This window comes from Apiospora aurea, assembly GCF_038362705.1.
Source record: "Apiospora aurea strain CBS 24483 chromosome Unknown utg000001l_segment0_segment0, whole genome shotgun sequence".
Taxonomy (NCBI): domain Eukaryota; kingdom Fungi; phylum Ascomycota; class Sordariomycetes; order Amphisphaeriales; family Apiosporaceae; genus Apiospora; species Apiospora aurea.
Window position 1 is genome coordinate 5,234,030 of NW_027117388.1, and position 15,098 is coordinate 5,249,127.

The 15,098-nt window shown below is 53.1% G+C and overlaps 6 protein-coding genes across 6 annotated transcripts; 3 read left to right on the plus strand and 3 right to left on the minus strand.

The window, feature by feature from the left end:
* Positions 1–208: 208 nt before the first annotated feature.
* PG986_001601 (ribosome biogenesis protein) lies at positions 209–1,786 on the minus strand (the record flags this gene model as incomplete). The annotated part of the gene is made up of 2 exons (XM_066837823.1): positions 209–1,503; positions 1,582–1,786. 2 exons carry the CDS (start codon positions 1,784–1,786, stop codon positions 209–211), a joined length of 1,500 nt encoding a protein of 499 aa, XP_066706716.1.
* Positions 1,787–2,553: 767 nt separating this feature from the next.
* Positions 2,554–3,106, plus strand: PG986_001602 (uncharacterized protein; the record flags this gene model as incomplete). The annotated part of the gene is made up of 2 exons (XM_066837824.1): positions 2,554–2,824; positions 2,916–3,106. 2 exons carry the CDS (start codon positions 2,554–2,556, stop codon positions 3,104–3,106), a joined length of 462 nt encoding a protein of 153 aa, XP_066706717.1.
* Positions 3,107–4,290: 1,184 nt separating this feature from the next.
* PG986_001603 (FAD-binding domain-containing protein) lies at positions 4,291–5,769 on the plus strand (the record flags this gene model as incomplete). The annotated part of the gene is made up of 1 exon (XM_066837825.1): positions 4,291–5,769. One exon carries the CDS (start codon positions 4,291–4,293, stop codon positions 5,767–5,769), a length of 1,479 nt encoding a protein of 492 aa, XP_066706718.1.
* Positions 5,770–6,562: 793 nt separating this feature from the next.
* PG986_001604 (endo-1-4-beta-xylanase-like protein) lies at positions 6,563–9,433 on the plus strand (the record flags this gene model as incomplete). Its single annotated transcript, XM_066837826.1, has 6 exons — positions 6,563–6,902; positions 7,238–7,348; positions 7,542–7,664; positions 7,752–8,344; positions 8,503–8,708; positions 8,776–9,433. The coding sequence occupies 6 exons, from the start codon at positions 6,563–6,565 to the stop codon at positions 9,431–9,433; spliced, it is 2,031 nt and encodes a 676-aa protein (XP_066706719.1).
* A 325-nt stretch (positions 9,434–9,758) lies between these two features.
* PG986_001605 (uncharacterized protein) lies at positions 9,759–10,206 on the minus strand (the record flags this gene model as incomplete). The annotated part of the gene is made up of 2 exons (XM_066837827.1): positions 9,759–9,916; positions 10,011–10,206. The coding sequence occupies 2 exons, from the start codon at positions 10,204–10,206 to the stop codon at positions 9,759–9,761; spliced, it is 354 nt and encodes a 117-aa protein (XP_066706720.1).
* Positions 10,207–11,402: 1,196 nt separating this feature from the next.
* On the minus strand, positions 11,403–14,142 carry PG986_001606 (uncharacterized protein; the record flags this gene model as incomplete). The annotated part of the gene is made up of 3 exons (XM_066837828.1): positions 11,403–11,811; positions 11,871–13,546; positions 13,711–14,142. The coding sequence occupies 3 exons, from the start codon at positions 14,140–14,142 to the stop codon at positions 11,403–11,405; spliced, it is 2,517 nt and encodes an 838-aa protein (XP_066706721.1).
* Positions 14,143–15,098: the final 956 nt, after the last annotated feature.

Consider the following 15,098-nt stretch of genomic DNA (forward strand, 5'->3'; position numbering starts at 1 on the left):
GGTAGATCATTAGGGTTTAGCACTCTTAAGACACACGGAAGAAGTCTTCACAGCCCCGTCTTCGCCAGACACAATACGTGATCATCATCAGAACATTTATCATTCAAGTGGTATCCTAACAAAAAAGAAAGGTAGCCTCCCGTAGCCCATGGGAAGAATCTATATTTTGCCCCAAACCGCGTCATATTCCATCGATTCTGCTGCTGCTTTATTTCACCGCAACACCATAGACGACAGGAATAGGACGGAATACGCTGAACTCGGTACCCGTAGCCACCAGGGTACCTGGGATTTGGGGATGCCAGTGTACCTCCTTAGCGTGCTCTACGATATGCTCGAAAAGCAGCTGAGGGGGCATGTCCTTCACACCAGCCGTGTCCTTGCTTTCTTCGTCATCGATCTCGACCGACAAATCCCACAACGTGACCTTGTTGTCACCCGCCGCCACGACGACCATGCTGTCGTCTGTCGGGTGCCACTCGATGCTGGTGATCTGGTCCTTGTGGTAGTTGAAGCTGGCGATAGGCGTCGGCTTCTCCTCTCCACCCTTCCACTGGCGAAGGTCCCAGACGCTCCACACACCATTGTCATCGCCCGTCGCCAACAAATGCGTCGTTAGGCGAGACCAAGACATGACATTGACGTCGACACTGCTGACCTGGACAGTGATGGCGGGTTTGCGGCTCTTGGACCGGACATCCCAAACGCGGACGGTGCCGTCGCTAGACGCGGAAGCAAAGACGGAGGCCTCCTGCGGGCTCCACTGGATCTCCTCAACACTGCTCGTGTGGCCCTGGAAAGGCCGGATGTCCGTAACCCATCCACCGCCGTCGGTGCGTGTCGTCATGTAGATCAGGCCGTCATTGTCACCGGTGAGCAGTTTGCCGCCGGGGAAAAGCGGCGACCAGTCCATAGCATAACCCTCAGACTTGTGTGCTCGGATCGTAGAAACAGGCTTGTTCTGCTGGGGGGTAACGATGGTGCCTGGGTTGTCGAAGGAGGTGAGGTGTGGCGTGATGTCGTGGATGAAGACCTGGGCCGACTCGGTCATGGTGGCGACGAAAGTCTGGCCGGGCACTGAAGGGTCTTGAGAGGGAACCTGGTGGGCGCGTATCCGGTTTGTCGTCGAAGTGAGCGGGATAGACCTGGATTCGAGAATGGGATCGGCCTGCTCGTCGTCATCATCGTCGTCCGAATCCGAGTCGTTGTCGTCAGTTCGCTCCATGCGGCTGAGGCCACTGAACTTCATCACCATCAGCTGGTTCTCCTTGTCCTTGCTGGCTTCGGCCTGGGTGCCGGCCACCGCATACATGGTGGCCGGGTAGGCCTTTTCCCGCTTGTCGCCAAGACCGTCGCGGACAATGTCGAAGGACAGGCACGGCCACGGGGTGCTCAGGTTGTGTAGTAGTTCGTATGTTCCTAGATCTGGTGCCAGGTGCTGGCCTTCCTCGAGCTTGTTGCGACCGACGATAAATGTGCCATTGTCCACCTCCATTCCACTAGCTAGAATGTTGAACTTCAAGTCAGCGTGCTGTGTTCCCTCGAAGCACATAGCGCTTTCGCATTTTGTCGCAAACTAACCTGCGGCCTCCTCAGCTTCGCGCTCGGCATCTGGTCGTCCGTCGACGCCGGCTTCGAGGATCTCGTCTTCGCTTTCGAACTCATCCTCGAATTCGTCCTCAAACTCGCCCATGTCCTTGTTGTCGTCGATGTCCATGGGCTCAGGACGGTCGCCACCCTTGAGAGGGGCACCGCCGCTCTCGGCATCGGCAGAGCGCTTCGACATGGTTTCTGAGGTTAACGGGGGGTCCTCGAAGAAAATAAGTCCAATAATGTTCTTTTGGGGACAAGTTGAAGCAGTCGATGTTGTGTTGTGCTCTTGATCCCCGTTTTGGTGCGAATGTATTGGCGGGGTCCTAGCAGCTCTCAATTTTTTTTTAATCTGAATTATTTTCTGCCACTTCTGGACCCCGCGATCTGTGGCTATACCCACTCGAAATCTGAAGGGAATCGGTGGGCGGTGAACGTAGCGCCCCCACAGAGCTCACCTAAACCAGCCACTGTGGGAACCCACATGCACTGAAAGGCCCACTAAGAATTTCGTCACTGGTCTTTGAAGACACCACATGGCCCATTCAATGAATCGACAGCAGTGCAAGAGCCTAGCCTAGTTACTGTCTGTATGGTAAGTATTCTATCATCGAGTCTCGAGTAGTTTGTTCACAATGACCTGGGCAGATAATTGCAGATGCATACCTTAAGCAAGTAGGTACGGACACATTGGGACGTGAACTGACATGGGTGAAACGCGTCAGCGGCTTCTCCACTGCTAGCCAGTCAATCAGTGTCCTGATAACCCCTGAAACACGCAACTATTAATCATTCACAGTGACGACGATCCGGACAGTTATTTGACGAGCAGCCGTGGTGACTGACCAGCTTCATCAAACCAGCTTCTTTTCCTCCTTCCATTAAGCCTTGGCTATAGCCTCATTTTGAACCGGTTGCACAAGTATTAAAATCTTCGCTCTTTGGGCCTCTCGTTTTCTGACTATGGCTTCCCTTATCAAGTTTGCCTTGGTGGCCGAGGCCGTCTTCAACGTGCTCGGGGCACTTATCTTCATCGTATACCCTCAGGCTTGTCTCTCGCATGCCGTCCTGTCCTCAACTCCGGTCACTGGCTGTGCCGCCCTGTTATGCCAAGTATTTGGCGCCATGGTGCTGTCATTAGCTGTCCCTCTCCTCTTGTGTGTCCCCGACTCCAACGCAGTGTATGAAAAGCGGCGCATCGTCTACAAAACCATGGCCGCCGGCGAGATTGCTTGTAAGTGGCCTGTTCTGCCCTGCTTTGCTTCTAATAGCGGTAAAAAAAACTGCCCAAGAAACTGGAGTTGGGCTAACCGAGAGACCCGCAGTCATCATTCTCTTCTTGCGAGCCTCGCAAGATTACGAGAAAACTGGATTTGCCCCGGAATTTCTCACCAAGAGTATCATGGCTTTTGCGCCCGCGTTGGCTTGGCACTCGTACGCGGTCTTCGTCAATCCCGCCATCATGCGCACCGCTGGGGCTGCCGCACCTCGTGCTGACGACAAGAAAGTTCAGTAAAGCTGGTCTTTGGTCAGTCTAGGACTTTGTGTGTGTGGATGGCTTACGGGTGAACGAAGAAGTTCTCACGACAATGAAGAAACATGCCTGTCGTCTCACGGCACACATGGCCTGCGGCGAGTTTGCCAAACTGCATCGCTGCGCAGGGATGCTTCAAGCCCATTCACGATCTGCTCGCGTGACGATGGTTCGGCACACTGCTGCGATATATCTCTATTGGCCTCTGACTGCGGCATGCCGGATCAAACGTATGATGCCCATTTCTAGTTGCATTTGCAGCTGTAACGTTGGATGCCCACGCCGGAGGTTTATACATGGCAAATCAGCAGGGGCTCTTCCAATCCTCTGGTGCTTGGCTTGAAATCCTCAGCTGGACCACATGGCTCTGTGATCTCGATGCGAGACATGGGTCCCAAGAACAGCTTTCAGCTCATGTCTACTAGTGGCATTTCAACCACAATTGGGTCATAATAACACCACTTTCACTGTTACCCTGTCCTCAATAGCGCTCGCTCCTCTCTATTCTTAGATATGCGTTCAGCTCACGAGGCACATCATACTAGCATGTAGGTAGCCACTCTTATTGGCCCCGGCCCTTGAGCTGTGATATCTCTCATTCGCTGCTCGTTCTGCGGATAATGCCCTGTCGCTGTCAGCCATTACAAACACCCTATATAGCGGCTCAACCAGACAAAAGCATCCTCCAGTATCATACCCAACTGGGAAACGCCAGCGGATGTCCCCACGGCCTCATCTAGCCGTCGCTGATGGATGTGATTCGGCTAGGATGCTGCGTTGGCTCTTACATAGCACTAGAGCGTGACCACTTTCCAATGTCGGTTCATCTCAATTGCCCTAAGCGGTAATTGGTGGCGCTCCTCCACACAGGTATGGCTGATATGACTACAATGATTTCTCACCCGTTGTAAGCTCAACAGGCGCTCTTCCTTTTTAGCGTTAATGGTCTCAACGATGTGGACGCAAGAGCTCGGACAGTGGGATGGTGTTGTAAAAACAAGTTCTCTGTTTCTCCATGGGTCCACATCTTGCTTGTCGAAGTCTGTCGACGGACCGTCTATCTATAAGATGGGGACTGGTCACCCATCCAACTTCGCACCGAGACTTTGCTCATTGAGTCAGCGAGCCTCGGACGATAACCACGGCAAATCATGCATTCCCCGACGATGCTTCTCTCTCTGGCACTGTCTACCGTCGCCGTGTCTAGTGCGGCAACGTTGGCCGTGCGAGCCGATGCTGGGGGTACAGCTTGTACTGCCATAGCGTCCAGTTTGGGTGACGCCCAGGTCGCAGCAAGCCCCTTGAATGCCTCGTATATCGACAGCAGGCATGACTACTGGAACGCACGCCAGAGCAAATACCGCCCCTCGTGTGTTGTGTACCCGAAGTCGTCGCAAGACGTGTCGGTTGCTATACGAGCCCTCCGGGCTAGCGGGAGCCGCTTTGCCATCAAGGCCGGCGGGCACAGCCCCAACAATTTCTTCTCGTCCGTGGACCGGGGCGTGCTCATCGACTTCAAGTCAATGACGGGCAAGTCATACGACGCAGCAACCACGCTGGCGACCTACGAGCCTGGCAGCAACTGGGGGCAGTTGTACGAGTTCTACCAACAGTATGGCCGGGCGGTGGTGGGAGGTCGATTGAGCGGCGTAGGTACCGGCCTCGCCTTAGGGGGCGGGTTGAGTTATCTGGCACCGCAGTACGGCATGGCCTGCGACTCTTTCAAGGAACTCGAAGTGGTTCTCCCGAACGGTACCATAACCACAGCCTCCGCTACGTCTAACCCTGACCTTTTCTTCGGTCTCCGGGGTGGTGGCGGCAATGCCTTCGGCATCGTGACGAAGTACACGGTTCAGAGTCATCCGATAGACAAGTTCTACGCGGGGACTCTCGTTTACGTCCTGGACCACGCGCAGAAAGTCCTCAAGGCGGTGCGCGACTTCATCGCATACAACACAGACCCCAAGGCCAGTGTCCTGGTGACGTACGAGACGTTGACGACGCCGGACGTGCTGCTTAACCTCGACGAGGTCATCGTCGTGTTCCTCGTGTACGACGGCGCGGACCCGGGCGCCGCGTTCCGCAACTTCACGCAGATCCCGCGCCTCGTCGACACGAGCAAACCCAACAAGACCTACAAGGAGGTCGCCGACATGCCCATCCCGTACACGGCGGAGATCAGCCGCGCCGACAACATCTTCCGGATCGGCGCGCACCGGATCGAGGGGAACGCGTACCGCGACGTCTACGACCGCTACGCCGCGTGGGCGGACGCCCACAAGGGCCTGTACGTCTACGTCTCGCTCAACTTCTACCCGGTCGCGCGCAGCATGACGGATGCGAGCCGCGCGCGCGGCGGCAACGTGATGCAGATGCCCGACGGGCCCTGGTTCTGGGTCAACTACATCTTGTCGACTCCGCCCGGTATGCTGCCGGACCTCTACGACGAGGTGCAGGCTAGCTTCCGCGCCATGGTCGAGGCGACGCCGAGCGCGACGGGCTTGCCGCTGTTCCTCAATGAGGCGGCGGTGGACCAGAGGCCGCTGGCCTCGTTTCCTACGTACCGCCGGCTCCAGCAGATCAAGCGGGAGTACGATCCGGATGGCTTCTTCACGAATAAGACGGGAGGCTGGACGTTTGACTGAGTTTTATCTTGCAAAGATGGCGATACCACGACATGCGTCATATCATATAACCAGTATTTTGTCGACCTCTGTAATGTGGTCGGTGCCATTCAACAATCATGGCTCACCCAAACGAGGAAACCTCTAGTCCGTGAATATACCTAGGTACATATCTAATGTTAATCGTCTTTCATTGAAACAAGCTTTCCTGGTCATGTAAACAACATGCACAGATTGACACGAGCAAAATCAATCACCAACCTTTCGACTTTCACCAAGCTCTGCGGGTCTCAAGTCCAATCCCATAGCATCCATATTGGTCATTTTCAGTACCCAATTAACTGGTCAGCTTCCACTCGCCGTATTTACTTGGGTCGCAAGGCCGTTCCTTCCTGGTGACGGAACATGCAGCTTCCGCACTTCTTGCTTGGGCTTAGGCTGAGGCAACTCGTGTTGATACCGCCCTCATCTCGGCCCATTGACACCGCTCTGCTTCTAGCCAAGACGTCTTTTTGAAGGCCCAATCCACTAACTAAACCATTTCATTACACTTTTACACAGCAGCTGTGGTGCTCTGAGGATGGAACAGCCTACTATGGCGTGGTCTCCTAATACGACTATACACGCAAGCCCGCCATCTTTTATCCACCAACCAGCTTCATCACGACGTTCATGATGCGTACCTTGTTGTGGGCTCTTTTGTTACGATGTTTCGCCTCTATATATGGCGTCCTCCTTCCCAGCAAAGACCCGGCCGGAACGCTGATTGTGCACCACCACCACTCTCATCGCCCTAGACTGTCCCTCCATCACGATGCATATCAACGCAGCACTAGCAGCGGCTCTCTTTGCCGTTGCCGGACCCGGCGTCTCCGCGCAGCTAAACCAGCTGGCCCAGGCCGCGGGGAAAAAGTACTTCGGGTCGGCCGTGGACAATTCGGAGCTCTCGGACCAGCAGCTGCTCAAGTTCCTGACCAACAAGAACGAGTTCGGGCAGATCACGCCGGGCAACGGCCAGAAGTGGCAGTACACCGAGCCCAGCCGCGGCCAGTTTAGCTACGGGTCGGGCGACCAGATCACCGACTTTGGCAAGAAAAACGGGCAGATGCTGCGCTGTCATACCCTGGTTTGGCATTCGCAACTGCCCAGTTGGGGTTCGTGTGCCCATTCTCTTTCATATGATCCATGCACATTTACACCAGTGACCACCAACATGGCAGGCTCCGGCAGAGGAAACATTCTTTACCTGCTCAAGTGGTGGTATCGGATATAATAATATAGTTTCAATTAGTCCAGAAACTTGCGCCTTCGGGCATCCTGGCCGAGTGGCAGTACAGAAAGTTTAGCACGCCTCTGCACCAAGACCTTTTTTGGCTTTCGTTTCTCTCCTTTTAGAAAAGTCCGACATTCAATCCCCAGCAAGAGCAGCGTTTTATAGTTCTACCCCTTTATCTGTGTATTTCTTTCTTTTTGCTAACCATCACCGCAGTGAGCAACGGCCAGTGGAGCCGGGATACTCTGACTTCGGTCATTAACACACATATTGCGAACGAGGTCGGCCACTACAAGGGCCAGTGCTACGCATGGGACGTAGTGAATGGTAAGTTGTCCGGCACTATTGTTTCCATTGTAACTATTTACTTTGATAATGCTGGCGGTTCACTGACTTTTCTACAACAGTATGAGTCACCTTGAATCTGATCACCCTTGGCCTTGGGTAGAGCTACATCAAGTTACACTTGATGGGCATATATCAGATCGGCTAACACAAAATTCTCCTGTGTTTTAGGAAGCTCTCAACGACAATGGTAGCTACCGCCAAAGTGTCTTTTCCGACGTGCTTGGGGACACTTTCTTCGCCATCGCCTTCGACGCAGCGGCCAAGGCTGACCCGAACGCTAAGCTCTACTACAATGGTAAGTACTCGTCGTTTGGCCCCCTTCCTGAGCGTAGGAGAGGTCATATTATGGTTCAGTGCGGCTTACCGAGGCGTGTTTGAACAGATTACAATTTGGAGACATTGGGAGCCAAACAACAAGGGGCTGCACGGATCGTCAAACTGGTGAAGAGCGCCGGAAAAAGGATTGATGGCGTGGGTATGCAGGCGCATCTCATCGTCGGCCAGTCTCCGTCGCAAAGCACCTTGAAGAGTGTGATGCAGTCGTACATCGATGCTGGTGCCACGGAAGTTGCCTTTACAGAGCTAGATATTCGCTTCCCCAGTCTGCCAGAGTCAAGCCAGGGGCTGGAACAGCAAGCCAAGGACTACGGTGCTGTTACGTCGGCTTGCCTAGATGTTGAGGGCTGCGTGGGCATCACCATTTGGGGCTTCACCGATGCACACAGCTGGATTCCTGGCACCTTTCCCAGCACGGGCGACGCGCTGCCCTTCGACAAGAACTACAACAAAAAGCCCGCCTATTCTACGATCAGTAGTATCCTCGCCGCGGCTCGGACCGGCGCTCCCGCGCCGGGTACGACGACTCTGCAGACAAGCACGGTGGTAACGTCGCAGCCCGCTGCAACGACAACGGCTGCCGGATGCAGTGTTGCAATGTACGGGCAATGCGGCGGCCAGGGATACAGTGGCTGTAAGGTGTGTTCAAGTGGCTCGGCTTGCAAGGTCTCGAATGACTGGTACTCGCAGTGCCTTTAAAAGACAACAGGGCGTGATAATGTTGATGCCTAATCTCACGCATCTCTCGTGTAAAATTAGCGCCGCGTTGTTAGCGTAGCACGGCTGAGTGGAGATAGTCAGCTTCGAAAAGTGCCACGGTGCATCGATTTGCCAACGTCCAGGTTTCTCCGTCTGCAATATCACAAGGGTTTCCTCCTGAGCCAAGTTTTGTTGCCATCATAACTCCCGAAAAAGAGAATAACACAATGGCCTACGTCACTCATGCGGTGTCTGCAGATCCCATTAACAAGATCAAGGAGATCGAGGGCCTGTTTATTTCTGAGTAGGAAGACCTCCTGATGCAAACTTGGAACCGGAAGTTGACGTCCTTGCAGCATAACCATACCTAGGTCCCCAGAGTTATTGTCGAAATACGATATAACCCATGTGGTGACACTTACAGAAGACCGGGACTGGCCGAGGATCGGGGCAGAATCTGGAATCAAGCACCTGACGGTGCCGCTCGTGGACATTCAACTGGAAGACTTGCTTATGTATCTGGATGCTCTGGCTTTGTGGATAGGAGACGCACTACAAAGCGGCATTGCGGAGAGCCGCGCGCGGGACGCAGAACCGAGCCAGACGCAACGGCCGGAGGAAAGTGTCACAGGGAACGACGCACAGGATCACCGGTTGAACCCTCGGCACCCAGGGAAGCGGTCGCGCGTCCTGGTCCACTGTCTCCAGGGCGTCTCTCGCAGCGGAGCGGTTGTCATTGTTTATGCCATGCGCGCCCTCGGGCTCGACTACGACGCAGCGCTGAGCGTCGTGCGCAGGAACCGGCCCGCCGTCAGCCCCAACCCCGGGTTCGCCGACCAACTCCGGCTTTGGCACCGGCTGCAGTATCGCGCCTTTGCCGACGCGGATCTCGTGACGATTAAGCCGGAGTACGAGAGCTGGAGGGACGGGCGGGGGATCCTGATGTCGCGAGCGGAAGAGGCGCGCAGAGAGGCGAACTTCGGCTGGGCGAAGAGTATCGTGGCTGCACTGGAGTACCGGCAGCATTGATCTTGGCCGGGGGTGCTGGTACTTGGAGGTGGAGTTGGTTAGTGTGGTTTGGCGAAGTTCCTGGAGCCCTTTTTCCTATTAAGATATTACCGGGTAGACATGGACAGATTACGGCCCACTGCCACAGTGTTACTGTTCCATTTCTGGATACAACTGTCCCCCTTGGTACATGACATGCAGCACGAGAAGGAAGAAACAAATCACGATATGCATGAAACAAAATTTGAGTATGCGAGCCGTCAAGGTATTGTCTTTTGAACCGAAACTCGGAGTATTTTACAAGTCAACCCCAGACCCTCCACCCGACTATTACTATCCTTCCACTCTAGTTAACCTTAGCCTGGTTCAGGTTGCTGATCTGCTTGGCACCGTCCTGGATCTTGCCGTTGGGCAGGGCGAAGCGGCACAGAACACCGGAGCGCTCCTTGACGCTGTTGTCGCACTTGAGCTGGCTAGTAGCCACACAGTTCAGGGCACCACCGCCTAAGAAAGGGGGGATGTATGTTAGCATTGGCTCTTCTAATCTGCTACTGCCGAGGGAGAGAGTTCCGGGTGGAGTTTTGTTTTGGTTACTTACACTGAGCGGGGCCTCCGGGAACGCACTTGCCAGCCTGGCCGTTGACCTGGCAGTTGTCCTGCTTCAGGGACTTGTTGGCGATACAGCAACCGCTGGCGGCCTGGCGGGCGACATTGCGGACACCCTCGGTGTCGACGATGGCGGCGGAAGAGACGGCGACGAGGCCAAAGAGAACGGCGGTGAATGAGAACTGCATCTTGACTGAAGTTGGAGTTTTGTGTGTGTGGTATATGAACCTAGTGATTGATGTGCAGGTAAAGTGTTTTGAAGTGAAAGTGATCCGCTCAGCGGGAAGGAATAGACGAATGTAGATCTGAAGATTGACTGGGAAGACTGGCTTGGGAAGAGAAAGGAAAAGATGTGCGAACTACGGCGGCCGCGTGGCTCTCTTTATGCTTTGCGGTCTCAGCAGCACAGGTCTCTCTCTCTCTCTCTCTCTCTCTCTCTCTCTCTCTCTCTCTCTCTCTCTCTCTCTCTCTCTCGCTGGGTGTTCCGGCCAACCGCCACGCCGGCGGCAGGGAGTCCGCTTCTGGGGGAAGTTCGTTCTGCGCTCTGCGACCTGGTGATCCTGGCCGTGGCCCCTGACCACGGAGGTGAGGCAGCTCGATCGACCAGTCAGACGGGGGCCTGGCGGCTCGCACGAAAGAAACAGTATAGTGGCCAAGCCATTATGCGATGTTATGTCGAAGCGAGCCGAGTGGAGGCGGCCAGGGGGAGAGAGGAGGCTCTGCTGCTTTGCAGCTTAACCTAACCCTGTGGACTGGACTTGGGCTGGGTCGGGGAAACAAGCTTATCCAAGTCGAGTTTCTGGCCAATGGTCCGCCAGAGCCGGCCAGATACACAGTGTGGAGCGGCCAAGCAAAGAAACAGCTTGGATTCCTTTTGCCGCTTGCTGTGACCAAGAATTTGAGACGTCAGAAAGTCCGAGGTTCGAGACGAGACGAGACGAAACGAATGGACGGACAGGGGTGGGGGGCCCCTGAAGTGCGGGTTCGTCTCGAGTTGCATCAATGCGTGGATGAAACCGTTGCGGCCCGTTCTAGCCACAACAAGACCGCCCGACCAATCACGAAGCGGGATCTAAAGATACAGAGGGGGCCCTTCCGGCTCTTGGTCGCTGAATACATATATGCTACAAGGTTAAGTTGCAGTCTAATAACCTTCTTTAACCTACAGGACATGCTTAAAACTACCGCCCTTACTCCGGTTGTATCGTGAGATCTATCTATGGGGGAGCGAATGAGCCACAGCGGGGCGGGGTCACTTCACCTGCCATCGATGACAGACAGGCAGACTACCTACATGTAGCTTTGACAATGGGATGAATACAGTAGGGCAGTAGTAGTGTTCAATTGGCAGGTTAGCCGAACCGCTAAGGATTGATCAGCAAACTCATTGTTTTGATCGACGGGGAAATCGGTTCATCGTTTGACCTTGGCAGAAGCAATTGGCTTTGCCTGCCACATCCAGCTTCGTGGTTTTCTTTTGCACCTTGGCATCCGAGTCATGTCTCGTCGCTGCTGCTTGCGTTACATCGCGGCATAAGCTATGCTGGCTAAGGGCGGAGTCTTTTGGGGGGTCTTTCGGGGGTCTTTTGGGGTCTTTTGGGGTCTCTTGGGGTCTCTTGGGGTCTCTGGAGGCGCCGGTGGGGCTGAGCCACACTCTATCTTCCTGAACCGTTGCTCCGGAAGACGACGTTCCCGTTGGGAAAGGTGGCCTATGGAACGGCAGGCCTTCCATGCACAGTGGGTAGGGTTGCGGTGCACAGTTGATGTGGCCGTCGCCAAGCAGCTGGACCGCCCTTTCTCGAGATGAAAGAGGCTCCCTCATTTGGACTGCTCATAGCCGCGGCACACTAACCCACTTCGAATGCTAATGGGTCCAAGGGCCCTTCTATCTCGCCATCCACCACCTGCCTCGATGCCCCTGGCCTTGTGATGCTCAGAACCTGCCAGCATCTTAGTCTCCAAGGTATCAGGCTGTGTGTCCCAAATGTGTCCAGCCAGGGCGTTGAACAATGCAAGCTCGTCGCCGTTACACCCATCCCGAAGAATTTTGCAGAGCTGTCCTCCCAGTTCTGTCCACTCTTTCACGATATTCTCCATCAATCGTATAACATCGTAGCCCCTTCCCCGGCGTAGGGATACCTTGATGAGTTTGACCAAATCAGAGGAATAGGTGTTGTCGAAGACGGCGTTCTCGACTACTTTGGCTGCTTCCTTAGGTTGAGGGATGTTGGCGGCGGCGAGTTCCTTATAGAATGGTTCCATTGCGGTGACCATCATGAACAGGTTGTGGAGCTCCCGGGCGAACGATCTCAATACGTACTCCCAGTTCAAGTATGCCCGATCGCCGCTTTGGACTATCTCCAAAGGTAACTTGAGAGGCCGAGGGGGGTACCGCAACCCATCAAACGAAGAGCTCAGCTTGTCAGCGGTATCTGCTTGTAGATATCTAATAACGGGTGCAACAACAGGAGGCACCTGCGCTATGACGGGGTTTGCAGGGATACCCGGGATAATCAAGTTGATAGGGGGACCACTGGGGAAAACGAGGCCAGCAGCGCTCCAGTCTATTGTACGATCTGTAAGGGACTGTCGGGGCAGCTTGAGCGTAGGGCCAGGGTGCTTCGCGTCGGGGTTGTTCTCAACTGCCTCGAGAGATCCATCGAACGCTTGGGCTGACGCCCATCCTCGCAGGCCGTTGGAGGGAGCTGACTTTTCGTTGGCGACTGTAACGGGGTGCAGGGTTTTAGCAGGTACAATGACCTTCCAAGGTTTGACCACTTGGTTGACGGGCGGGTTGTTGTCTTGACGTGAGGTGGCCGAGTAAGTGGGCAGACCCTGGGTTCTTACGTCCCCAAATCTACTGCTCATTGTGGTCATAAGAGGAGCCTTCGAGAAGCCCCAGTCTCCCAGGGCCTCGCTGCTGTACCCACGAATGGAAGATCCGGGGAGTTGCTGGGGTGCAATGTCAGCACTGAGATCTAAGCCCAGCGTGTCGACCCATGAGGCTACAAAGGGCCAATCCAAAGACTGGTTATCGACTGTAAACGCCAAGTTTCCCCGCTTCATATCGTTCTCATACTTTGTATACGCAATTCTCGATGGGTGCATATACTGCGTCATCCCCTTATCTTCGTGGTATGGGGCCCAGTGTTGGTAATAGACGATGAACACCGCGGGACTTACGCCCGGAACCTTGTGGCTATCCACTGCGCTCGCGAGTAGGGGTGCAAGAGCGTTGACGAAATCCTCGCGTCGATGTCGCCGTGCCATGTCCTTGGCGTTCTTGATGAGGGGTACATGTGTCTCGATGAATCGAGCAACAATGCATGCCTCTATAACCGTGTTCCAGTCTAGAGGTCCTTCGAAAGGGTGTTTATCAAGGAATTCGAGAAGGTGGCAATGGATTGCCGGAGGAACCTCCACTCGAGCAGCATCAAAACTGGGGCGTCGCCAAGCCGCGTTGGCGCATGCCACCTTGTCAACCACCAATGTGCTTGCAGACAGGCGCATGTCAGTATCGCTCATGACCTAAGGCTCGGGTACTTTGCCATGAGTAACGTAGTGCTTCAAATGATTGTGGTATGCCTTCTGCGGTGCGTCTTCGAGGCCTTCAAACATGGGGTTGGTAGAGGGTCGCAGCGCCACAGGTCTATAGTAATAGCGTTTGAGTTGCATAATGATGTCCCCCCTACCTTATCGCTTAGGATTAATGCGGCAAATGATTCCTTCTTCATAGACGGCATGGCTACCAGTTCGACCCCTTTGGTAGTTCCATCGTAGAGATTGACATTGGCTGGAGAGGGACCTGAGCATCTGGCACATAAGATGTTACCACGCTTGGCCGAAAATCTAACAAAGGTAATGTCTCCCATCCTCTCAAAAGCCCTTGATTTTTCGGAGAAGTCGTACTGGATCCTAGCCCGCGGGAGCATGTTAATCTCGATCAAGTACAGCTCTCCAACGGCCAAGGAACCTCCGCTTGCTGCCTTGCGCACTTTAGTCGTTGTGATGAGGTCATCCTTCGCTTGAATTGCAGAGTTCTGTCTCTCTACAGCCTTTTCGCTAAATTCGATGGTGATGACTCGTTTCTCTTGCCAGACGAGGATGTCGGCGATGTGAGCCATGGCGACTGCTTAATCACCTGCCCAGGTTCGCAACCAGGCGTCTTGGTTGGATGATGTGTTTTCAAGGTTCCTTTGTGAAAATAAATAAGTATAACGAATGTCGTAACGGAAGATGTCGCAGCGTGGTGGTAACGATGTCGTTACCACCTTGGAGGTTTTACGAGACACCTTTGGGATCGTGAGAATGTGGTGTATGGGAAAGGGAAAGGTTGGTGGTTAAAATTTTAAGAGATAGAAACAGTAGAAGGATGAGTAGAAAATTTAATGAAGCTATTATTATATTCATTAATAACGAGTTTACTTTTAAATAATTATTTTAGGGCTTTTTAATAGCTAATTTAAATAATGCTTAACTTTATATATTATTCTTTTAATTATAAACTTTACGAATAAAAAATATTAAATATAACGTGGTTTACCACTACGCGACGTATATTACTTAGCGACGCACTTTAATTTAATTCTAATATAATTAAACTTTAACGCGTAATACCTTTATAATTATAATGCTTAATTAATCTTAAAAAGATCGAATAGTTTTAGTAATTTAAGCGACACGAAACGGACCGAATTAAATAAGCTAAAAAGTAACAGTAAAAGCTTATAATATACCCGAATTAATTTTATATGACAGGAGCAGAAGGAACGGGGCGCTTACGTACCGGTTCCGGCTTTACTCCGCCGCCTTATATATATAGAAACCTAAGCCCCTTAGAAATATAAAAGGATAAGCGTTAACTTTATCCTTTCACCACCCCTTACCCATCGTTACCACCTAGATTCGTATACTTTTTATAATTTTAACGCTTTTATAATAATTTATTTAATAACGATATCGACCTCGAAAAAAAGGGTAAAGCCTTTATAAAGCGCGCCCTCTCTAATTTAAACCCGGGTAAGGAAAGTTTCGGGGACGCCCCGAATTTATTATAAAAAAGAGATCCTTTTAAGCTTAT